General features: G+C 35.5%; 1 protein-coding gene and 1 non-coding gene across 2 annotated transcripts; one reads left to right on the top strand and one right to left on the bottom strand.

Moving 5' to 3' along the window:
• The first annotated feature begins 6 nt into the window (after positions 1-6).
• SMIM13 (small integral membrane protein 13) lies at positions 7-18,351 on the top strand. The gene is made up of 2 exons (XM_006909266.3): positions 7-133; positions 17,847-18,351. The coding sequence occupies exons 1-2, from the start codon at positions 58-60 to the stop codon at positions 18,032-18,034; spliced, it is 264 nt and encodes an 87-aa protein (XP_006909328.1). The 5' UTR covers positions 7-57; the 3' UTR covers positions 18,035-18,351.
• A 5,142-nt stretch (positions 18,352-23,493) lies between these two features.
• On the bottom strand, positions 23,494-23,636 carry LOC112477728. Its single transcript, XR_003045566.1, has one exon. It is a non-coding gene; the product is annotated as a small nucleolar RNA SNORA48 (small nucleolar RNA).
• Between the last annotated feature and the right edge of the window lie 2,452 nt (positions 23,637-26,088).

The raw sequence follows: 26,088 nt of genomic DNA, 5'->3' as shown, positions 1-26,088 counted from the left end.
CCTCCCGCCCGCGCCCACCGCCGCATCGCTCTGAGCCGGCCGCCCCCAACCTCCAAGATGTGGCACAACGTCGGGTTGACCCTGCTGGTGTTCGTGGCCACGCTGCTGATCGTCCTGCTGCTGATGGTGTGCGGTGAGTGGGGCATCCACCGTGGGGAATTGCACGCTGCGGTACAAACGCCAGCTCGACTCGTGTTGCTGACTTGCTGGTTTTGTCTGGTTAAAAAAATATTAAGGCGTGGACAAGTGTCTTAAATCATCTTACCTCTTACCTGTCCATTGACCTCTCAGGAGTGAACTCAGACCTATGACAGGCCCTCTGGCATCCTGAAGAGGGAAGGAACAGGATCCAAGACTGGGCATCTTGACTCGGGCTTAAACCAGATATTGCTTCACCGGCCGCGTCTGCCCTTGATTGCCATTCTTACCACACTCTGCCCAGATTTTAACCTTGGCCTGTATTCGAAGGTGAAGTGATTGGTTACTCCTTTAAGTTTTTAACAGATTCTGACCCCAATGATAATGAGAGGTTTCATTACTGTCATTTACGAAAAGATAGGGTCAGAGTTGGATTTGAGCACAAGTGAAATTGTTTACTTAGAGTTCAGGCTTAAACTAAATTCCAAACAGAAATGTTGAGACTAGGCAGAACTTAAAAACACTGGCTATATTAAACTTCCAGGGTCAGGTAACCCAACTCTTAGTTCTATAATAATGGTGCTGTTATGTTTGCTGTGAGTTTTACCTTCTTGGAATGAGAGGACATAAAACTTTCTTAAGGTAATATTAGCACAATTTTAGATCTTTTTGATTTCTTTATACACAGTAACTGATAACCACAAGTCCCTTAGAGTGGCTGAGTAATTGTGAAAATTTGGGAAGTATTTAGAACCAGATGTCAGTGAGTTTCTTTTTTCATAATTGCAGTATTGAAGTATGAGTTCAGGTTGATGAAATTATTGGTCAGAATTCAAAATAAATACTATAGGCTCTATGTAGTATAGGGTGTATTCATTATATGATGTACTAAATGTACCACCTGTTCTCCCTCACCCCACCCTTCCCATCTCACATGTTACCAGTAGCCAAGGTCTTGGGTATCATACTTTGTTTTGCCCTTTGCTTCTCATCCATCTCCCCTTACAAATATCAACTCCATCTGAAAGTCCAATTTTATTTCTTTAAAAAATCTAGAATATGTTTTCTTCTTTATGTCTAACACCACCACCATCCTCTGTTTTGGGCTTGCCTCATTTTTCTAACTAGTGTTTTTCTGTTCCCTCTTTTCTTTATAATCTACTTTTCACATACTAGTCAGACTTTTTTATTCAGAAAATGTTTTCTCAAATATTTTTAACAAAAGAAATAAAGTTTCAAAGCCAGTAGTACTAAAAGAGTTATAAAAAAAGAAGTTCCCTTTAATCCTCAGTATCACTGTTTTCCTTAGTTGTTTATTTCCATATTTTTAGTAATTTATTCAGAGCTATTTCTTGATTTTGCAATTTTTGTCATTATTTACTAACCATGATATAGTCCCCATTTCTTTTCCTGCATGCCATTACTAATGACAATTTTGGTTAACTTGATAGTTAAGATTTATATTTTGACAGTGTAAATATTATCAAATAATGTAATATGACTATGTTTTCTTTCTTGTATGGTTTCTCCATTTTTCTTGAAATTTTCATTCTCAGCCTACTCTTTCCTTTTCTCTGCTGGAAACTGTTTTCCAGATCTCATGTGACCATCTTTCTCATTTCACAGTCTTGTTTTGTTCAAGCATATATTTTAGTGGCTTTCTAAGAATGCATGGAAGATAATTTTTTGAGCTAGTGCCTGCCTGAAATTTTTATTTTATTTTATTTTTCTACCTTTATACTTGATTGATAATTTGAACAGATTGCAGGTTGCAGATATTTTCATCTGAATTTTAAAATTATTACTCCATTGATTTCTAGCTTCCTAGGTCTAATTTTGAGAAATTTAATGTCTTCTATTTTCTGGTCCTTATAAGTGACTTGGTTTCTCTTTCTAGATTCTTTCAGGATTTTTTTTTTTTATTTTAAATTAATGATATTCTGAAATGTCATAATGGTATGCCTTGGTATGTTTCTCTTTCATTTTTTTTTTTTCTGGGCCCTTTTGATTGAGATTTTTTTCCGCATATCTGGGGAAATTTTTTATTAGATCTTTGATAATTTTCTCCCCTCCATTTTCTTCATTCTTCAAAACTTCTGTTGGTTGGATGTTGGACCTCCTGTTTTTATTTTTAATAAATTTTTTTTCTCTGCATTGCCTTTATTTCTTACATATATTTTATTTTTGTTTGATTGCTTTGGATTCTTTTTATGATTGGAGGTTTTCTGCAAATGTCTAATGATCTATTTATATTTAAGGGTGAGGTAGTAAGAGATGATGATAAATTCTCAGTGTCAGCTCTGGGCTCATCATTGCAGGGTGATAGGGCTTCTTCTCCAGGGGAATCCCTAATTGTTAGTATCTAGAGGTTCCGTTCTCTGTGGGTATTCCATCTCTCTAGAGAGGAATCCTCTCATTTCCCTATTGGCTGTTGTAAACTTGGCTGCCTGAGTGACAGTCTGTAAATAGACTTTCAACCCATCTTATTTTGTTTTTTCTTATCTCCCTTCTCATCTTCTCATCCCAAGTCCCAATCTTTTCCGTGGTCTTGACTGAGTTTTGGCTCCAGTTGGTATCCCCCTCTCCTACCATCCAGTTTTTTGTTTCTTTTGCTTTATTAGATCAGTTCCACTCTTTTAAAAACGTCACTCCTTGTTTAAAGTTTATCCTCCAATGGCTTCCCATTTCCCTCTAAATATAACCCAGATTTCTTACTGTGCCCTACAAGGATTTGTGATGTAGCCACCTCATTCTCCATACATCTCTTCATTCTCCTCACTACTCTCAACTTTCTACCAACAGGCGGACCTTGTACACTCCTCATTCTTCCTTTTGCTCTTCACATGGCTGGTTTCTCTCCATTCAGATCTCACATCAGTTGTTGTCTCAGAGAGAAGGACCCTGACCACCTACAGTAGTCTGTCCAGTCACTCATTTAATCTTAGTTTTCAAAGCACTTAGCATTCTCAGAAATAAGCTATTTTATGTATCTGTTTCCCCAGTGAGAGTTTAGTTTAAGCTCCATGAAGGCATGGGGACCTTGTTTGGCTTATTCATTGCTCTGTCTCTGGATCCTAGAGTAGTGCCTGATGTATAATAGGCCTTCATGTATTCTAAGAAGGAATGAAGAAAGAATCCCAATATAGATTATTATATTCCCATTACACATAAGTCTTAAGTGTGGTACAAACCAGCATTGTTTCAGAATGGATAACCCTTATATTAATACAGTACTAAATGAACTCTTATGTTCAGATACTGTGGTGGTGGTGAAGAGTGTCCACAAATTAATAAAGCATAATCCCTGCTCTTGAGGACCTTTCACTCCAGTAGGGGAGACACAAGGAAACTAGTAAAATCTGAGTTTCTGAATGCAATTTTCACATAGGCAATGTTTTCATAGAATCTTTCCATAAAACAACTCGTTTTTTCACAGACCTTAGGCATTATTTTACCTTCCTCATTCATTCCCAGTCTTTGGGCCATATGACATACACTCATTCATCTCCCAAATATTTGCGCATCTCTTGGAAGCATGGTTCTGAAACACGAAGAGAACTAAAATCTGGTTCTACTACGGAATAACAAATTCTGGAAAAGAATACGACATAGTCATTACTTTCAACAATAAATTGCAAGAGTCCAAGAAAAGGTCTACTAATGGGGGTACACTGTACTTTTACGTGAAATGAATCAACTTAGGTTTGTATATTCATTCCCTGTTATCACTATCCAAATAGAAACAAGCTTTTTAAAAATTTTTCAAAATGTAGTTTATGCTTTTATTTAATTAAAAAATTTTTTTCAGTTACAGTTGACATTCAATAATATATTAGTTTCAAGCTGAAGGAAACTGGACTTTGGGTGGTGAACACACAATAGAATATACAGATGTCAAATAATAATGTTTACCTGAAAATTATATGATTGCATTAAGCAATGTTACCACAATAAACTTAATTTAAAAAAATATATATTAGTTTCAGGTATACAGCATCGTAGTTAGATATGTATAACTTCTGACATGGTCCCCTGATAAGTTTAGTACCCACCCAGCACCATACGTAGTCATTACAATATTATTGACTATATTCCCTCTGCTGTACTAAACAAACTTTTTCTTTGCCCATGTCTCTGAGAGCAGAGGGCAAGTACTGAGTTCATCTCCATGAGAAAATTAAAAATGTTTGGTCTTTTGGGCACAAAGCTCCCCAAAACCTTGGAATTTCCTGAGTGATAGCATCTTTTGTAATTCATAGCAGGCCCTTTTGACCACACCTGAGTTTATGTTAATGAGGCAGCTCAGGGTGGGGCCCCTAGATTGTTTCAGGATAGCAGCTGGTCACTAAAAATACCAAACATATCATTAGAGGATGGGAAGTTTCAGCTCCACCCCCTGACCTCCAAGGTAGGATGGGCTGGAGATTGGGTTATAAAAACTCTTTAATGGTGAGTATAACAAGCATTTCCAATTTAGTGCGTATCTAAAACCACTTTCTTGATCTTGGTTTTCTTGCAGCCTTTACCATCCCAGTAAATGGCAACTTCGTCATTCTAGTTGTCCTTGAGGCCTCCCTAACCTCAGATTCAAGCTTCCTTCATACTTGCCCTTTTCCCTTTGCTCTGCTTTATTTTTTCCTATATTTCTTTGTTATCATTGGGCACAGATGTTGCAGTAAGGATGGTATTTGGAACATGGTAGGTGCTCTATGAATATTTGAATGAATGAATAAATGAATTGATTATCAGCTCTTGAAGAATTGGCTAGGATGAGGAACATTGATGGGGGCAGGAGGCATCCAGATTGTGGTACTTTACATGCATCACCTGCAGAATTTATGCCAGTAGGTGACTTTGCAAGTAATGGAATCCGGGAATACTGAGGATGTAGTGTATTTCTGCTTATCTATCTCACATTTAGGTACAGGTGAATAAATAGGAATTAATTGATGTGTGAAAAATGAATCTTCAAAGATTAAATTTGGTTTTAGAAAATTTAAACTACCTTTAGTTTTACTTAGGATAATACACATTTCAAAATAATGGTAGAATAAGGTAAAATCTGTGAACAGAAATCCGAAGACTAATTTGATGTTCTTTAGAAAATTTTACACAGTAGTGTGACCACCACCACAATCAGGATACAGAACATTTTCATCACTTCAGAAAGTTCCCTCATGCCCTTTTGTAGTCAGTCTTCAAGCCCCTGGCAACAACTGAACTGCTTTCTATAACCATAATTTTGCCTTTTCTAGAATTTATTACAAGTGGAATCTTACAACGTGCTTTTTGTGTTTGACTTCTTTCACTTAGCGTAATGCTTTTGAAATCCATCTATGTTATTGTGTGTATAAGTGATTCATTTTTTTATTGCTGGATAACATTCCATTGTATGGATATACCACAATTTGTTTACTTATTGATGGATGTTAAGATTGAGTTTGAGTTAAGGATTGGGATTCTTTTTCCTTACATAAGGATATCCAGCTGTTTTAGCATCATTTATTGAAAAGGCAGTTGTTGAAAATCAATTGACTCTGTATGTATGGATTTATTTCTGGGGACTCTTCTGTTTCATTGATCTATATATGTCTATTCTTATGTCAACTGTGTAGGTTATGCAGTGTTATTCTTTTCAGGGTTTTGGCTATTTTAGATCCTTTGCATTTTCTTATAAGCTTTAGAATCAGCTTGTTAAAACTGATCTGTTGAATCTATAGTTGAAGAGAATTGACATTTATTTTAGGACTTCAATTTCTCTTAGCAACATTTTGTATATTTCAATGTGTAATATAGTTCTTGCACTGATTTTTTCTAATTTAATTTAAAGGTTTCATATTTTTGATGCTATCGTAAAGGGTATTCTTGTAATGTTTGCTGCTAATTATACAGAGAAATGATTTTTGTGTATTGACATATTCAGTAAAGCTGCTAAACTCATTCATTCATTCACTCATTCATTCATTTATTTCCATATTGCCTTTATATCCTGTTACCTTGTCAAATTAACAATTCTTTGTAAGATTTAGGGGAGGGGATTCCTTTATTTTTTGTAAATTCCATAGGATTTTCTACCTAGAGGTTTATTGTTTTACCTATGCTTTCCAATGTGTGTGTCTTTTAGTTTTTGCCTCATCGTACCTCCAGTATAGTGTCAAAAGGGGTGAAAACAGACCTTTCTCCCTGATCTTTTGGAGAGAAACTTGTAGTCTTTCACCAATAAGTATGTTAGCTGTAGGTTTTTTGTAGATATTCTTTATTAGTTGAAGAAGAAAAGTTCCTTTCTATTACTACTTTGCTGAGTTTTTTTTGAAATTAGAAATAGATGTTGTATTTTTTTCAGATGCCTTTTTTCTGTAACTATTGAGATAATCATATGGTTTTTCTTTGTCTTCTAGTGAATTATATCGATTTTGAATGTTAAAGCAAATCTACATTCCTCAGATAAACCCCTTTGTTCACGATGTATTATTCTTTTTATATATTGCAGGATTCAATTTACTAAATTTTTGAGGTTTTTCTATTTACATTCATGAGGAATATTTGTAGTTTTCTTAAATGACTTTGGTTTTGTCATAAGGGTCATGCAGACCTCATCAAATGAATTGGGAAATGTTCCTTTCTCTTTTATTTCTTTTGGAAGAATTGGTATATTAGTTTTCTGTTGCTGCATAACAAATTACACAAACTGAGCAGTTTAAAACAACACGTAATTATTAGCTCACAGTTTCTGTGGATCAGGAGTCTAGGTATAGCTTAGCTGGATCCACTGCTCCCCATCTCACAAATCTGTAGTCAGTGTGTTGGCCTGGCTCATGTGGTGGTTGGCAGAATTCGGTTCCTTGTGACTGTGGGTCTCTTGGTCACTTGCTTCTTTAAATCAGCAGGAGAATATCTCTGATACCAGGGAAGGTGCCAGTCTTTCTTTTAAAGTCTTTCACTTAATTGAGTTAGGCCCACTTAAGATAATTTCCCTTTCGAGTAACTTAAAATCAACTGATAGAGACCTTTTATATTACATCTGCAAAATCCCTTTACCTTTACCATATAACATAACCCAATAAAGGGAATTACTATCCCATTACCTGTATTGGTTGGAAGCAGGTCACAGGTTCTGCCCACACTCAAGGAGACAGGTCACACAAGGGTTACCCAAAGACTTGAGCCACTGTAAGATACTAAGATGTCTGTTACAGTTTGTATGCTTTCTTAAATGTTGGTAGAATTAATCTGGGCCAGGACTTTTCTTTTGGGGAAGGATTTTAACTACAAATTCAATTTTTTAAGTAGATATTGGGCTATTCTAGTTAACTGTTTCTTCTTGAATGAGCTTCTATAGTTTGTGTTTTTTAAGCACTATGTCTATTTAATATGAGGTATTCAGTTTACAGGGATAAAGTTATAATATTCTCTCCTTTTAATATCTGTAGGATCTGTGCTGATGTCTTCTCTCATTTCTAATATTGTTACTTGTGCCCTTTCTGTCTTTTTCATGATCAGTTTGGCTAGAGGTTTTTAACTTTTATTGATCTTATCAGAGAATCAGCTTTGGTTTCATTGATCCCCCCTTCATTATTTGTCATATTCTATTTCATTGATTTTTGTTATCCTTGTTTTCTTCTACTTATTTTGAGTTTAATTAGTACTTCTTCTAGTTTCTTATGATGGAAGCTTGAATTATTGAGTCCAGACTTTTTAAAAAAAAATCAGCACTTAGTGATATAAATTTCTTTCCAGTTATTGCTTTTGATTAAAACAAATTATTCAGTTCAAAATATTTTCTAGTTTTACTTGTGATTTCTCCTTTGAACCAAGAGTTATTTAGAAGTATGTTGTTTAAATTTCAAATATTTGATTTTCCCCATATATAATTTTGTTATCAACTTCTAGTTTAATTTTTTTATTGTCAGAAAAATTTTATTATATGTTGTATAATGAAATTTGAGAGACCAATAAATTGATGATGAATTAATAGTCTGTCTTGGTGATTGTTCCGTATATACTTAAAAAGAATGATTATTCTGCTATTATTGAGTGGAATATTCTTTATATGTCAAGTGAGTGTGGTTGATAAGGTTGTTCATTATCTTTGTGAAAGGGCACCCAGCAGTTCTGTCCAATTATCAGCTATTATATTTTTCACTAGGTATCTTCGGAGCTCTGAAATGGGTAATTGGTGAAAGTCATTGAAACCCTTAACTTCATGGTTAGTGGGTTTTGTGTGTGTGTGAGTGTATGTGTGAGTGTGTATGAGTGTATAATGGAGGTTGATCGATTTGTTTTGAGTATCTAATCTATGCCAGGTATTATTCCAAGACAGAGGACACAGTGGGAAATATTAGAAAACCGTACTTTTCCCTTCTTTAAGAAACTTGTTTCTTGGGGAAATGATAGACATAGTTAATACGATGAAGGGATGATGGAAGTGAGCATGAAGTGCTAAAGCAATCAACCACAAGAGCACTGTACTGGAGAGGTAATATAGTAGAAAGATATAAAAATTATGTATCAGTGATGTTTAAAATTTTCAGGAACAGTAGTAGCCTCATGTCTGTGGATTTTGCCCTGGTAGGGAAGAGACTGGAACCTAGGAGAGGGTATCAATGGCTAACTTTTGATGAGTGTTTATTATGTGCAAGGCATTTTTTAGCATGTTGTGTGTATTAATTTTTTTTATTACCACATTGACTCTTTGACAGTGGATACTATTATCTCCAGATTATAGAAGAGGAAACTGAAACAGCTAGGGGCTAATTTGCCCAAGTTGCAAGTTAACTTGCCCAAGTTAGCTCCCATCTTTATTGAGTTAGGATTCATGACCAAGCAGTTTTGTTCGAACATGCTTTTGAGATATAAGAGATTATAGTTTAATAGATTATAGATTAATCTAGTCGACAAATAATAAGAATTTGATCTAGGGTAGAGAATGGCACTGAGAATGTAGAGAAGGAAACAGATGGGAGAGGTCTTATTAACGTAGAATCTTTAGCATTGAGGTTACAGTGATGGGGAGAAGATACAGTACTCATTACACAAATGCAAAATGAGAAGAAGGAGCTGTTGGGTATATATATTTTTTACACTTCAAGCCAACCGCCTGGAGATTCTGGCAGTTCAAAAAAGGTAGAAAGTATAGATGAAAAATTTGGTCATGATTTGTAATAGAAGTAGTATTTGGATCCATGGAACTGTTGTGACCACCAAAGAGAGAAGAATATATAAAGAAGATAGGTTTTAAAAGGCAACTTTTAAAATGTCTTACAGTTAATGGATAAAAGTTTTGGATGTGGAGGTATTATGGTTCAACATTGTGTTGATTCAGAATGTCTTCAGGTTCTGCCTAGTGTGTCATTATGAAAGGGGTATGCAGTAGAGGAAGCATTGTGGTAGCAGCTGAAGGATCATGGCTCTATTTTTACTTAGCCTACATATTATCTTGGAAATAAGCCTTAGCTGCCTTCAGAGTAAAATGAAATAAGGTAATAGGATTAAAAATGGAAAAGAAAAGAGCTTTATACAAATTGAGATTGGTATTGAGTCAGTTAACCACTTAGATACCAGCATGATGGTTGGATCATGCAACTCCATTGGAATGATTCCACAAAGATAAGAATTTGTGGTTATACTGCATCTAGGCTTTTGACCTTAAAATCTTGGGTGGTGAAATGAAATTCTCATTTCCTAATTAGTGTTTTGTGTTTTATCATTACTTTCACCATGAAAATCTGAGAAATATGATACAATTTTTAAATTCATTGCTCTGTTTTCACTCAGTGGCCTTCTTGTTGAAACTTTATTTTCTTATCTAGAAAATGGTAATGATTAATTCAGAGGTTATTGGAAGGTTCAATGAGATGTTGAATGTAAGAGTACTTCGTGACCTGAGAACTCTTTAATTACAACTATTCTCTGAGTTTGTGGTGTGTTGATGGTGGTGGTTCATCACTCAAACTCATCACTGCCTTTCTGCTGCCAGTACATTCATCCTGCATAGAAAAACAATGTACAGTGTGTTTTGTGAAATTCATTTTTTGAACTAACAGTTATTGGTACACACAAGTGAGTACTCCTTTGCTTATCCCAGAACACACACCCTTTGTTGCCAGCCAGTTTTTTTGATGTATAGTACTTACCAGTGTGAGACTGAAGCACAATACAGACTTGCCATTTAAACTATGAAAAACTGCAATACTAGTTTTAACTTCTGATTATAAGTACATATAATTGTGGATAGTTCTTTCTCCCCCATTGCTCCTTTATTCTCCCTTCCTCCTCCCCGTTTTTTTCTTACTAAATCCCAGAACAAAATATAAGACAAATGCCCCATACAATAGGGGTAGGTGAGGAATTTCTGGTGTCTGCATATCAAGTTTGTGTGGGAGGAATTTTATGAGCTATACTTCCATAAAAGGTCCTGTCTGCTGTAAGCATGCAGGATACAATGGGTAAGTCTCTTTCAGTAAAAGGTAGCTTGGGTTTTAGTGGTTATACTATCCTGCTCTCTCCCAAAGATACATATACACACCTGAGAGAAGTTACTTAGTAGAGTCCAGAGTCCAAATTAGGTTAGTCTATTCTTATGGTGAGAGTTGTAAATCTGAACTGTTGATTTTATCCCTTGTGTCTGTGGTGACTCTCCCCCTCCCAACACACATGATGATGCATATTCGTCTCTCCTATTTGATGCTCTCTTACAACCAGTATCATGTACATAAAGTGTGATGCTTTATATCATGTAACTTACCACTTGTTTTCTCTTAACATACTACACAAGAGAATGCACTTTGCATACATGAATGTTATATTAAACTATTCTGTTAATAGACAGACGATACAATTCTACTTGGAGCAAAGATGTAATTCTTTATGACCAACTTCTGACCATCCATTGCATCATTCATTGCACATCCATTGTCCTTCCTTAGCAACGCCCCACTCGTCATCAGTGCCTGGGCAGTTTCTTTATAGCTCTTCCTTACATGCTTTGTCCAATTACTAAATACTAAAGTGGCTTTTGCTGCCTTTTCTCAAGTGGGATCTTCTCAGGTGATCTGGTTAACTGTTGCATCTCTTTCCCACTGATGCTCCATTGCTAATAATCCTTTCTTCCTTTTCCTCATACAATCCATAATTGATCTACAACAGCACTCATGTTTCTTCTTTACTCCATTTCTCTTTTCTAAACCTGTATGTGGATCAGAATCATCTAGGGAGCTTAAAAAACATGAGTAAGCATGGTCCCTGGTGATGGATTTGTGATATCTGGGATGAATTGTTGGGAATCTAGTTTCTAAAAGCTCCCTAGCAGAACATGATGAGTATCCAGGTTGAGCAATTCTTGTGAATGACTGCAGTGTGGTAATCACATATCTTTAACTGGGTTCTTTCCATTGGATATTAACTGCTTTCGAACTTTTTTTACATTTACATGTGTCCTTTTCCCTAAAATGGAGACATGACTCTCAGCCTCATCTGATCCCGTTATCCCCACCCCTTGTAGTTCTTCTGCTTAAGAAGTTGAGGACCTCTTGCATTGTGGACATTCATCAAGGTTACGTTGTCTTGAAATTTTAAAGGAATTGAGGCAGATCCCAAGAAAATCAAAGATTTTGATTAGACTTTATCTAACAAAAGAATTACCTGCCTAGCTCATTGATGTATTTCGGGTGATTCTTTTAGTGGAGACCATCTTCCAGCAGCCTGTTGCCTAATAAAAGTAGAGGAGACATCTTTACTGGACTTCTTTCTCCAGGCCATCCTATCCAGCCTCCTTCAATCTCTTAAATCACTCTTGAACTCTCAGGGGTAGGCCTTACAGCCATGTTTACAATACCTGACCCAGGTAATTCACATTGGTCTTGGGGCTCACACTGGACCCAAGTTGGGGCAGAGATTCTAGGCTGTTTTTTGAGGATATAAACTGAGAAGTCATATAAAGCTGCAAAAAAGCAGCTACATGCAAGAGAAGCCTAGAAAAAAGTGAAGCAAGCTTGCAGAGAGAAATAGATAATGCTGAGAGAATGACATCAGTTCACAAGAGCCTTCTAGTTCTAGTCCCTAGTAGGAGTGCTTTCCATGTGCTCTGTGAGATACTCCTGTAAGCTAATAACAATTTTTTCATTTTTGGTTAAGCTAAGTCAGGGTTTCTGGTTCTTGAACTAAAAGTTGCTTTATTAAAATAACAGGATATGGACTATGTATATGACTATTTGTATTTATCATAAGATCAGTATAAGTAAAATACTGTCGATGAATAAGTCAGAGCCCTATTAGTTACAAGGAGTGTGACATACCAGAAGTATGTGAAGGGACAGTTTAGTTAAACTGAATTACAATTTGGCCATTAAATATCTGCAAAGCACTTCCTTACAGTTACCTGTCCCAAAGTTAGCCATTGTATTTTCAAGTCTAGTTAACATAGCCAGTGAGTATCTTATTAGCAGTTTTATCTGGCACTATAGTACTTCTCTTAGTTTTTGCTGGATCTTGCTTTTCCTGGTGTATACCCAAGGGAGTTTTAATAGTTGTTTTCTTTTTCCCCCAAAATAAATATGTAGTGTGCAGTTTTTCCATTCACACTGCCTGGAATTTTTAGTATCATCCTTTTTTCTCCCCCTGCCTCCAGACTATTAACAATCTTTGGTAAACAGTGTGTTGTAGAAGCATCAGATCTTACTGATCCTGAGTACTGTGATATGGAAATCCTTCTCCTATCTCTGTCCCCAAAATTACAACTGTGTAAGAACTTAGTCATTTTACTTGGAGGTCAACTCCTTGAATTTCCCTCAATGTAGTGAATACTACTGCAGTTCTTATCAACACTACAATTTATCTCTTAACATTGCATTCCCGCCCTATCATTACAGTAGTCATTGTAAAAATCAAGCACAGTGGTGGGTATTTGCTCTTTTTGGCTGCCCAGAAAATGAACTCCATATCTGTACTAGGGGAATTCTCTACCTCACGATTTTTTGTGGGAAATAGTGTCACTACGCATAACCCTCACCCCCACCTCCACTACCCCCACCCTCTCACTTCCATAATCTCTATTTAGCTCAGCACCTTAGACAAATGAGTTCTTTTTAACTTGTAGGTTGTAGTTCTTTTTAACTTGCTAACAAGTTTTATAGTTCTCAAAACTAACCTTAGAGTTAAGGGTTTCTCTTAGTATCTGTTGAAATCAACAGACCTTATTAATTTAAGCCATTTAATGGCATTGGGCTATTTAAAGCACATAAGTCTACAGAGCATTCATGATTTACTTATCAGTTTCTGACTTGTTTTTTTCTCCAGATTTTCCTGATTATCAAAACTATATATATCCATTGTGGAAAAATTTGGTTAAGTATAGCGATGTATTAAAAAACAGACAAAAACCAACAAAACAGTGTAGGTCCCCACATTGATCTACAGGTTCAATGTAATTCTTATCAAAATTCTTGCTATCTTTTTTGCAGAAATTGACAAGATAATTCTAAAATTATATGGAAATGCAACAGACTCAGAATAGTCAAAAGAATCTTGAACAAAGTGGATGGGTTTATAGTCTCAATTTCAAAACGTAATACTAAGCTACTATAATCAAGATGGTATGACATGAGCATAAGGATAGGCATATAGATCAATAGAACAGAATTGAGAGTTCAGAAATAAACTGTAACATTTATGGTCATTTGATTTTTGACGAAGACGCCAAGACAGTTTAATAGAGAGGGGTGGAGAACAGTCTTTTCAACAGATGGTTCTGGTACAACTTGATATCCACATGCAAACGAATGAATTTGGACCTCTCACACCAAAATTAATTACAATGGATCAAAGACCTAAATATAAGAGCTAAAACTCTTATAAGAATACATATTCATGACCTTGGATTAATCAGTGATTCCCTAGATATGACACCAAAAGCATAAGCAACTAAAGGAAAATAGATAAGTTGGATTTTATCAAAGAAAAAATGATAAATTAGGCATTATCATAATTAAAAACGTTTGTACTTCGAAGGACATTATTAAGACAGTGAAAAGACTACTCACAGAATGGCAGAAAATATTTGCAAATCATACATATGATAAGGGTCTAATATCAAGAATATATAAAAAACTCAGACAACTCAATAATAAAAGAAAACAACCTAATTTAAAAGTGAGCAACGAATTGAATAGACATTTCTCCAAAGAAGATATACAAATGGCCAATAAACACATGAAAAGATGTTCAAATCTTTGGTCATTAGGGAAATGCAAATAAAAGCTACAATGATATGCACTTTACACCTGCTAGGATTACTATAATAAAAAAGGTGGATAATAAAAAGTCTTGAAGATGTAGAGAAATTGGAATCTCAAACTTTGCTGGTGGGCTTAAGCATAAAGTTACCATGTGGTCCATTGATTATGCTCATAAACATATACCCAAAAGAAATGAAAACATATCCATGTGAAAACTTCTACACAAAGGGTCATTGGAGCCAAAAAGTGGAAACTTTGTTTTTTATAATAGCCAAAAAATAAAAACTAGCCAAATGTCTATTAATTGATGAATGGTTAAACAAAATGTGATTTATCCATATAATGGAATATTATTCAATAATAAAAAAAATGACATGCAACAGCATGGATGAAGAACCTTGAAGATAAATGTCAAATGAAAGAAACCAGACACAAAAGACTACGTTTTATGAGTCCATTTACAGGCATACATCAGAGATATTGTGGGTTCAGTTGCAGACCACTGCAGTAAAGTGAATATCACATTAAAATAAGTCACATGGATTTTTTGGTTTCACAGTGCATATAAAAGCTTTGTTTACACTATACTGTAGTCTATAATGTGTGCAATAGCATTGTCTAAAAAAAGCAATGCATACCTTAATTTAAAAAATACTTTATTGCTAAGAAATGATAACCACCATCGGAACTTTCAGTGAGTCATAATGTCATGATGTTGATGGCTGCTGACTGATCAGGCTAGTAGTGGTTGTTGAAGGTTGGAGTGGCTGTAGCCGTTTAAGATAATAATGAAGTTTTCTGCATCAGTTGACTCTTCCTTTGGTGAACGATTTCTCTGTAGCATGCGATACTTTTTGATAGCATTTTACCCACAGCAGAACTTCATTCATAATTGAAGTCAATCCTCTCAAACTCTGCCAGTGCTTTATCAACTAAGTTTATGTGGTATTATAAATTCTTTGTTGTCATTTCAACAGTCTCCATAGCATCTTCACCAGGAGAGGTTTCAATCTCAAGAAAACACTTTCTTTGCTCATCTATAAAAAGCAACTCTTAATCCATTAAAATTTTATCATGAGATGGCAGCAATTCAGTCATATCTTTAGGTTCCTCTACTCATTTAGGTTTCTTGCTATTTCTGTCACATCTGTAGTTACTTCTCCACTGAAGTCTTGAACCCCGTAAAGTCACCCATGAGAGTTGGAATCAACTTCTTCCAAACTCCTGTTAATGCTTATATTTTGATGTCTTTTTATGAATTACAAATGTTCTTAATGAGATCTAGAATGGTGAATCCTTTCCAGAGGTTTTCAATTTACTTTGCCCAGATCATCAGAGGAATCACTGTTTATGGCAGCTATAACCTTATGAAATGTATTTCTTAAATACTAGTACTTGAAAGTCGAAATTACTCCCTGATCCATGGGCTGCAGAATGGATGTTGTGTTAGCAGGCAAAACAACATCAGTCTTGTTTTACATCTCCATTAGAGCTCTTGGGTGACCAGGTGCATTGTCAATGAGCAGTGATATTTTTGAAAAGAATCTTTATCTGAGCAGTAGGTCTTAATAGTAGGCTTAAAATATTTAGTACACTATGTTGTAAACAGGTGTGCTGTCATCCAGGCTTCGTTGTTCCATACATGTTGGAAAATCGGTGCTGATACCCTTGCTTGACGCAAGGTTGCCACAAACCTTCAATTCGGAAAAAACGCAGTATCTGCAAAGCTCAATAAAGTAAGGTATGCTTGTATGTGAAATGGTCAGAGTAGGCAAATCCATAGAGATAGAAAAGTAGATCAGTGGTTGCCAGGGGCTGGAGGAAGGAGGAAATGTGGAGTAACAACTAATGGGTATGGGTTTTATAAAAATGTTCTGGAGTTAGGTAAGGGTGATGTTTGCACAACCTTGTGAATGTGCTTAAAGGCTGAATTTTAAAGGGCAAATTTTATGGTATATGAATTGAATCTCAATTAAAAAAAGATAATTAAACAACAACAAAGTAGAAATCACCTCAGATCCCATTGCCCAGGGACAGCCACAGCATGTTGATCGAACATTTTACAAAATGTAAATTCAATGCTAGGCACCTTAAGCCCTTTATCTACCGTCTGTTTTTCTTCACAATGGCTTTTTGAGTCTTGTCAGAAGTAGGACTCCTGAGGCCTTCTCCAGTGTTCTTTTCACTAATTCACTTGCCTGTTTTGACAAAGAATTTTGGGTGAAGAGAGAGCTTGCTATTCTGGAATATCATTAAAATTTTACAAGGTTAGGTGCTTTACCCAAACACACACTTGACAAAAATATATTTGTTGTGTGGTTCAGTTAGTACTCAGTACTCAAGTTTAAAGATATGCAAAAATTTTTCTCAATGGGTTAAATCTCTGAAGTTAGTCTTTTAGTACCAGAGAGTTTATGTTAATCCTTTTTTCTCCCCCGAGTTTGTAAGAGAAAAGTAAGTAAAATCAGAAATTTCCTTATAGTTGGCCATTCACCTTGGTCTGTTATAATGCTGGGGTTAGAAAAGCTGCTTGGATTTTGTTTTCAAAAAATACTAGTTAACAGAATATGCTATGGTCTGTTGCTCTTCTATGAAGCTAGAGAGTTTAAAGAAAACTACTCACATAAAAAACTTTGTTACAATGATTAATTTTGTTTATTTATGTTCTTAACATTTCAGAGCAACCCGTCATGTGTTCACAGGTTTTATCCTGTGCATTCCTTTCTCGATTGTTTTTCCTCATTAGTGGACTTCTAAAACTTAGTAAACTTAAAATTCCTTGCAAAACAATTAAAAAACTTGGTTAGTAATTTTGGGGGAGGGAGAGTTATTCAGACTTTTTAATGACTTTGACATGAAAATACTGTATTTTTAGAACCTTGAACTTAAAATACTGGTGCTCTGGCTTTATTCTTTTATCATGTAATTAAAAATTATTTTCTATGAAAATTTATTATTTCTAGAAACTTATTAAATCTTGGTCCTGACTGGAAATTTTTCATTGTAGTGTAGTTGATTCCTGCCATTTAATAATGTCTTTTGCATTCTGATTGAAGAAAACTTGCTTTTAGTAAATATTATCATTGAGGTATGAATGTTTCAGTAAATAGCAAAGTGCATTCTTTCTTCCCCAGAAAAATGCTCTCAAAAGTTTGATTTTAATATGATAAATGCTTGGGTATCATAATCTCATAATTTTAATGTAGATCGACCAAGCTTGGATTCTAAATTCTATGAAGGCAGAAATTGTTTTTGTCATTCCTCTATCATCCCAGAGTTTATCCTTATGCCTTCCTTGTCCACAGTAAATGCTTAGTAAGCATTTGTTATATGTATATTTGTAATCACATATATATTTGTTATACATATTGTTTTGTAATATCTGCCCCCCACCCCCACCCCACTGCACAATTATCTAGATGTTGTCAATGGTAACATTGTGTATAATAACTTTTCTTTGTTTTTGTCTTTCTTTAGGTTGGTATTTTGTTTGGCATCTTTTTTTATCGAAATTCAAGTTTCTGAGGGAACTGGTGGGAGACACTGGATCCCAGGAGGGAGATCATGAGCCTTCAGGGTCTGAAACAGAAGAGGATGCTTCATCGTCTCCACACAGAATCAGATCTGCTCGCCAGAGGAGGGCACCTGCTGATGAAGGCCACTGACCCTAGCCATTGTCCTGTGTTAGTCAATGATGAAAGGCAGTTGAGAGCCTCTTGTCTTTAATGACTTGGCTTTGCAATTTGCTAAAATGTTGAAGAACATTTGTACTTGGATATTAAGTCCAATTCAAAAAAAAGGTTTACATGTAAGCCATATAAAAATAAAGGGAATCGAAACCAAATTGGACCATTGCTAATGTCATCTTAAAGATAATCTTTTGCTTTACTAGCTTTTAATTATATACTTATTCCTTGGCTCTTGAGCTTATTTTCTTGCACTTGTGTGAATCTGTTAAACATTACAGGCTTGAAAAACTGTATTTTGTTGGTTTTATAATGTACTCTGCCTCCCTCCCCCTGCCCCCAATTTTAACTTGTCTGAAATTGGGATGCATCCCACGATTACTGTCAACCAGGCAATATTTGATGTAATTTTCCAAGCCTGTGCGTGTTGGAACTTATAGCTTGTCATAGCGACATCACTATATTATTGATATCAAATGTGTCAAATTTAATTGGCATTTAAAAATGTCTTCAAAAGATTACAGCACTGAAACGAAAAATTATTGTGTACACAGAAAAGCATGGAAACAGAGCAGCAGGGCGTACATTTGATATTAGTGAAGCAAATATTTGTCACCGAAGGAATGACTGCAATTCCTTATTTTCTTGTGAAGCAACAACAAAATGCTTTACAAGACCTCAGAAGGGAAGATATCCACAAATAAATGAAGCTGTACTACATTTTGTCAATGAGATATGTGCAAAAGGATTGCCTATCACATGCCAAAAGATGCAGTTGAAGGCGGGGGAAATTGCCAAAACCCTCGGAATAGATGAAACACAATTCAAAGCAACGAGAGGCTGGTGCGATCGATTCGTGTGTTGTGCAAGACTGTCGTTAAGGTGTCAAACACTGTTTTGCTGCTGACATTAAACAAAAGACGGTGGTAGAGCACCCTTTCAAGAAATGCTGCGTCACCAGTGCTCTTGATGATACCAGGGGTGCTGCTGTGTGGAAGAATGTAGATATTGATGACTGTGATAAAAGAGATGATTCAGAAGAGTCGGACTTGGAATATGAAGTTATAGTTATAACTTAACTAGTTTATATCATACACTTGCTTTATGTATGCACAAGATTGATGTGATAAAAATCTGTTTAAAAGTTCTGTTTCAATGAATATAAAATAAATATTCTACACGATGCGAAAGCATTGTCAGTTTAATTGCCTGTGTTTTTTCTCAGTGATACATATGGTGCATCTTACAATTGATGGTATCTTAAATAAAAAAATAGTTTGTAAAATTATTTTTTCCTAGAATAGCAATTATTTATTGGGGAAATTAATTCTGACTCTTACAATGTTATTAAAATAGTTATCCTCTATGAGATACATTTTTAGGGCAACCTATTCAAGACTTTAGTAATTTAGTAATCTAAGAACTGTCTTCTGCTTTAGGAAGAGTAAGATTAGTTGCTCCCTTTGTATGGGAGGACTTCATGCTCAAGGCATGTGTTGTGGAGAAAATATTTCTTCACGAACAGCAATTCAGTGACAAGGTCTCAGAGAAACTGGGTATTGAGAAAAAATAGAGAGTAGGTGAAAATGGCCTGCTTGAACTTTGGACTAAGTGGTTACTGGGGTAGAGAGATATGGATTAAAGAACCTTCCTGTTTAGTGTTTCCTGCTTTGTATAAGAGAGAGTTGCAAAGCTAATATTAATCCAAGTTCTTAAGTTTTTAAAGTTTGTTTCTAAAGTACTAGTCATCACAGAATATCACCTCTGTTTTATGGTGGTGTGTAATTATGTTTGGTACCTCATACTTCATACTGATACTTTTGCTTGTTACTTAACAGTTCACATGCTCTGCCCCAAGTGATATTCCTGATGAACACCTTTGCTATCATTGTAGTCTTTTGTATGTACTAAAAGGGAATTTACAGAGCATAACTTTAGCTTTAAATATTTGCAATGGGAAGATCCCCAGCTGCTGAGAGTGGGGCATAACCTTTGTTTTCATTTCCTTATTGGATGCAGTTTTCTGTTTTTATGTGACTGTAGGGATTTAAACAGTGACACAAGTTTCAAGCATTGATTTTAGTGCTTCGTATTAGCTAAATATCCCATTAAAGCGATCATCAGTTAGGGAAAAAATTGCCTAAAAAGCTTCTTGGTAGTATGAGGATATTTAAATTAGATTTTTCATAGTCTGATATTTTAAGCTGTGGATTCTGTTATATAGCAGATATCGTAGATTTAGATATTTGCTGACAAACTAAGTAGTTGGAGAGTTTTCATGTTGTGTCAGTATTAAAGAACGATGGCTGATATAAACCCCCAAAACCTTCCAAGGGTCATCCACAAATTAATCCATGTAAAGGTGTACATGTTGGCATTATTTATTAATATTTATGCATCAAAGATTTTAAATAGAATTTTAAGAAATGTTCTGCTTTACTTATTTGGGAAATAGATCCAAAAGCATGTTAATAGCTAACACCCTTCTATGTTTTAACTTTTGGGAGAGTAAAAAGAATACCAGTATGAAAATTCTACAAATGAATTCCTCTGAAACCTTTTTTCCCTCAATACAGTCAGCATAGTACGTATTTCTAAGGCCACTAAGAGAGGTAAGAGAAATAGTTGTCAACACAGAATTATTTGTGTGGTATAGTGTCTCTGTTCTTTTTCCTATTTCAGAGCTTTTGTTTCTGAACTAATCAGAACCTCTTCCTAAGGGCATTTTCAGTTTCTCAGTAGGAGATGGAATAACCTGTGGTTAATTTTAAAGTTTAGATGGTTCTGAGCATTAAAAAATAAAAATATTAGTCTTGTCTGAATACTCATTCACAATGATATTAATCAAATATACTATCTTTTGAGGAGTAATTCTAAAATTGAGGACTCTGGTAGGTATTCATTTCCTTTCCAACCAACCATTCCCAAATCTTTCTCTTTGCCTCTCAAACTCTTGTGATAATTGCTGGTATCAGATGTATTGGTAGCACTACTCTGACTTAAATGCCAAAAAACACTAAATATTTGTATAGCACTGTTAAATGAGGTTTTTAATATTTACATCAAGTTAAAAATCATCCAGCAGATTTTGTAGTATTGTTTTCATGGTGGAAACATTGATATGTTGTTATTTGATGGATAGCCAATTCACATGTTTACTGACTCGTTTCTTTAGATATTATTAGGTTTAAAAACAGCTTCAAACTGTTATTGTGTTGAAAGTTGGGAATATGTTAAGTAATGATTTCACAAATATGGCATTTTAAACCAAAACGTGTTGAAAGATTTGACTTGAAAGTAGTATATTTTTACTTTTAAGAGCAACATTTTTTGAAATTATTTTGTCAAAATGCAATATTTTTTGAAGTCAGTTTTTCTGAAAAGTTATGTTTTAATGTAATATGTAACCAATGTAACTTTAGACTTTAACTGGTAAACTTTTGTATTTGAAGTTAACTTTAAAAAGCCAGTGAGCAGTACTCAAATGTTATAGACTCTCAAGCAGCTGATGGAATAGTATTTTGTTATGAAGTCTGGAATTAAAGCACCTTGTATTGTCTGCTTCTAAAATATCTTATAGCTTTTAACTTAAAGCATTAAATGGTAACATTTTAATACAAGTTATGTTGTCCATTTGTTATTGTACATGTGTTGCCTGTTTTATGACCAGTGTTTAACATTACCCTCCAAATCAGTTCTATGCATAACCACTCACTAAATACTGCTGCTGTGGTTTCTTAAAGGAAACATTCTGTGCTGTGCTATGATGCATTGTCATCTTGCTGCTTGACAAATAGGTTTATAAGAATTAGAATTGTGTATGTTAATAGTACTGTTGTATAATAAGATGTAAAATTAGAGATGAGGAGTATGTGTAAGTGATCCTTTATTTTTGTTTTAAAACTGGTCAATACTATATCTAAAGCTTCTGTGGTTTATGTGATGTTTTAACTTTCACTTTAAACTGCACAGAATAAATTAAAATGAAAACAAAAGTTGTGTATGTTTCATTGATAAAGTATAGTGTGAAGGGTACCTTGGACGTGAAATGATTTGAAAGCAGCCGTTTTGCCCAGTGATTCACCCTTCACCTCATATTTCAAACTCCAAAAATCTAAGAATTAAGGCAAGATAGCAGCAGTATTCCGAGCACCATGGAAATAATTGACTTAGAGCCTGAAGGACATATAGCACTAGAGATAAATTACATTTACCATATTTATCCTTTTTGTTTCTTATACTTTAGTATCGTTTTGATATTTTGTACAATATCAAAATACATCATCTGTATATTTGTCTTATATTTTTGTTGGTATTAACCACCAGGAAGACTGAGGAATCTGATCAAAGCCAAGAAAAAGGTTGAGGAATGCCTTCAAAAACCAGTTTTGAGATAGGAGATCATTAGTTGCAGTGGCTTAGGGCCTAAGTCCCCCACCCCCATTTAAAAATTTTTATTAAATTTATTGTGACATTGGTTAATAAAATTACATAAGTTTCAAGTGTACAATTCAATAATACATCATCTGTATATTACATTGCGTGCTTAGCACCCAAAGTCCAATCTTCCATATGTTTGTCCATATGTTTGACCCCCTTTACCCTTTCTCACTTCTCCCACCACCTTTTCCCTCTAGTAATCACCATACTGTTGACTGTGTCTATGAGTGTTTGTCTTATTTGTTGATTTTAGTTTTATATCCCACATATGAATACAATTATATGGTTCTTGACTTTTTCCATTGGACTACTTTTAGCATGATATTCTTTAAGTCCATCCATGTTATTGCAAATGGCAGTATTTCATGTCTTACAGCTGACTAATATTCTGTTGTGTGTGTGTATACACACACACACACACACACACACACACACTCTACATCTTTATCCAGCCATCTATCGAAGGACACTTTGGTTGTTTCCATGTCTTGGCCACCGTGAATAATGCTGCAGTGAACATCGGGGTGCTCATATCTTTATGAAAAAATGTTTTCAAATTTTTCAGATAGAGACCCAGAAGGATTATTGGGTCATATAGTAACTCGTTTCTTAATTTTTTGAGGACCCTGCATACTGTTTTCCATTGTGTCTGTACCAGTTTACATTCCCACTTGTAATGTACAAGGGTTCCTTTTCCTCCACAACCTCTCCAGCACTTATTACTTGTTGATAATAGCCATTCTAACAGGTGTGAGGTGATACTTCATTGTGGTTTTGATTTGCATTTCTCTAATAGCTAGTGAAGTTGAGCATCTTTTCATAAGTCTTTGTTTGTATATCTTCTTAGGATAAGTGTCTGTTCAAGTCCTCTGCCCTTTTTTTCACTGGATTATTTGTTGAATTGTATGAGTTCTTTATATATTTCGGATATTAACCACTTACCAGAGTTGTTTATAAATATCTTCTCCCATTTGGTTGGTTACCTTTTTTTTTTTTTTTCATGTGCCCCAGGCATGAAATTGCTCTGGCCACCAACCCAGGCATCAAAGTAGGATGAACAAAAGACTGTATGTCTGCTTTGACCCTGACTGATATCAGAGCAGCACCACAAGTCAGATGTCTTTATCCATAGCCAGGGGATGGTTGCCTTTTTGTTTTGTTGATAGTTTCTTTTGCTGTGCAGAAGCTTTTAAGTTTGCTGTAGTCTCATTTTATGTTTTGATTTTACTTCCCTTGCTTTTTAAGTCAAATTCATAAAATCCCCTTTAAGACCAAGGTCCGTAAGTTTAGTACCTGTTTTCTTCTATGTGTCTTATTGTTTAAGGTCTTATATTTAGGTCTTTGATCCATTTTGAGTTAATTTTTATATTTGGACTAATGACAGAGCCCAGAAATAAACCCATGTATGTGCGTCTGTGTGTGTGTGTGTGTGTGTGTGTGTGTGTGTGTGTGCGCGCGCGCAAATAATTTTCAACAAAGGAGGATCTTTGGAAACATGGCAGAGTGAGAGACGTCCCCAAATCTCTCCCCTTGAAACAACAATAAAGTGAACATTTAAAACTCAACAAAAAACACCCAAACTGCACACCAGCACGTCTGAGCATGGGATCTGCACATAAGAGCTACCACAGGTCAGAACCCCCCGGGTGTCGGGCGGTGGACTGAGAGAAATAAAGAAATTGCCTCTCGCAGCTGCTGGAGCTCCCTGGAAGAGGAGGAAGAGGGGAGAAGGAGCAGCGAGTTCCCTGGGAAAGTTATGAGCTCCCCATGTCTAGCTGGTGGCAGGGCCCAGTCATCAGGGCAGAAAGCAGAGAAGTGACCAGCAAAAAACAGTTGATTTTTACCAACCACTGTTGCAAAACCGAGGCTGAGACACAGCTCCCAACCCCTAACGCAGAGGCCCCTCCCTCCATACCCTCCGAGACCGATCACCACAGAGCCCAAGGGGAATCTGAGCAAACGTTACCGAAACTGTTGCTAACACTGACAGGGACTGAAACAGGGTAGCGAGTGTGATTAAATATCAGAAAATAAAAAGGCATTTTTAAAGCTTTATATAAAGCAGGGAGCCAAGAAGCTTAGATATCACCTACTGGAAACCAAAAGAAAAGCGCCTTTTCTGCAGCAGGCTAAAGAGAGACCTTTATGTAATAAATCTTTCTGGAAAAAAAGCAGAAGACATTTCCATTAATGCCCAGGCGGAGAAATAGTTCGTCAAACACCATGAACAAACAAGGCGACAAGGCATCTCAGAAAGAGAAAAATGTCCAGAAAATAAGCTTACAGACATAGATATAGGTAACTTGAATGACGGAATTCAGGATGATATTTCTGAAAAAACTCAAGTGAATTCCGAGACAAGTCATATCGACAATTTCAGGAATTGAAAAAAACAACTAGATGAGCAGAGCAAGGAGATTGAAACCCTCAAAAAGAACCAAATAGAACTTCTGGAGATAAAAAACACTGCAAGAGTTGAAAAATGAAAAATCAAGCTTGGGAAGTAGAGTTGACCAAATGGAGGAAAGGATCAGTGATATTGAAGACAGAAATCTAGAAATAAATCAGAAAGAAGAAAAGAGAAACTGAAGAATGAAAAATAATGAAAGAAAAATTCAAGAACTAGCTGATATCACCAGGAGAGGAAACATAAGAATAATGGGCATTATAGAAGGCGAGGAAAAGGAACAGGGATCAGAAAGCGTTTTCAGAAAAATAGTGGATGAGAATTTCCCAAATCTAAGAAATGAGCTGGAGCTTGGAATTCAAGAAATCAGCAGAACACCCAATTATCTCAACCCAAATTCACCAAGACACATTGTATTAAAATTATCAAAAATCAATAATGAAGACAGAATTCTCAAGGCAGCCAGGGAGAAGAAAACGATAACTTATAAAGGTAAACCCATTAGATTATCCTTGGACTTCTCAGTGCAAACCTTACAAGCCAGAAAGGAATGGAATCCAATATTTAAACTATTAAGTGAAAGGAACTACCAGCTTAGAATAATGTATCCAGCTAAGCTCTCCTTTAGATACGAAGGAGAAATTAAGACTTTTCCAGACATACAAAAATTGAGGGAATTCTCCACTACTGTACTACAGGAAATACTGAAAGGGGTCAATTCACCTTAAACAAAATGACAAAAAATATATATACATAATTAGGAGTAAAGTGATTATCAGGCAAATAGAAGCAGAGGAGTGCAACCCTTACTAAGAACAGGGCATTATAAGCTTAAATAATAATAGAATTGTTATAACAAGATAGTGAACATTCGGCATACATAGGGACAAACTGAGACAATAATGACTGAAGAAGCGGGGATCCAAAGATCCAAATTCACAAAGGGGAATGGAGATAAGGCACACGCAGAAGAAAATGGACGACTGTATGTATATACAACTATCCTTTACATATTCGTAATGGTAACCACACACCAAAGATTCAGAACTGAAGTATATAACATAAAACAAGAAAGACCAGAGGGAAAACCCACAAAAGCCAACTAAAATAAAGAAAACAGAAACACAAGGTCAAGGAAGAAATGGAAACACCAAGCTACACAAAGTGAAACAAACACAAAGTGAAA

Source organism: Pteropus alecto, unplaced genomic scaffold (genome assembly GCF_000325575.1).
Source record: "Pteropus alecto unplaced genomic scaffold, ASM32557v1 scaffold121, whole genome shotgun sequence".
Taxonomy (NCBI): domain Eukaryota; kingdom Metazoa; phylum Chordata; class Mammalia; order Chiroptera; family Pteropodidae; genus Pteropus; species Pteropus alecto.
This window is presented reverse-complemented; position numbering and strand designations above follow the sequence as displayed.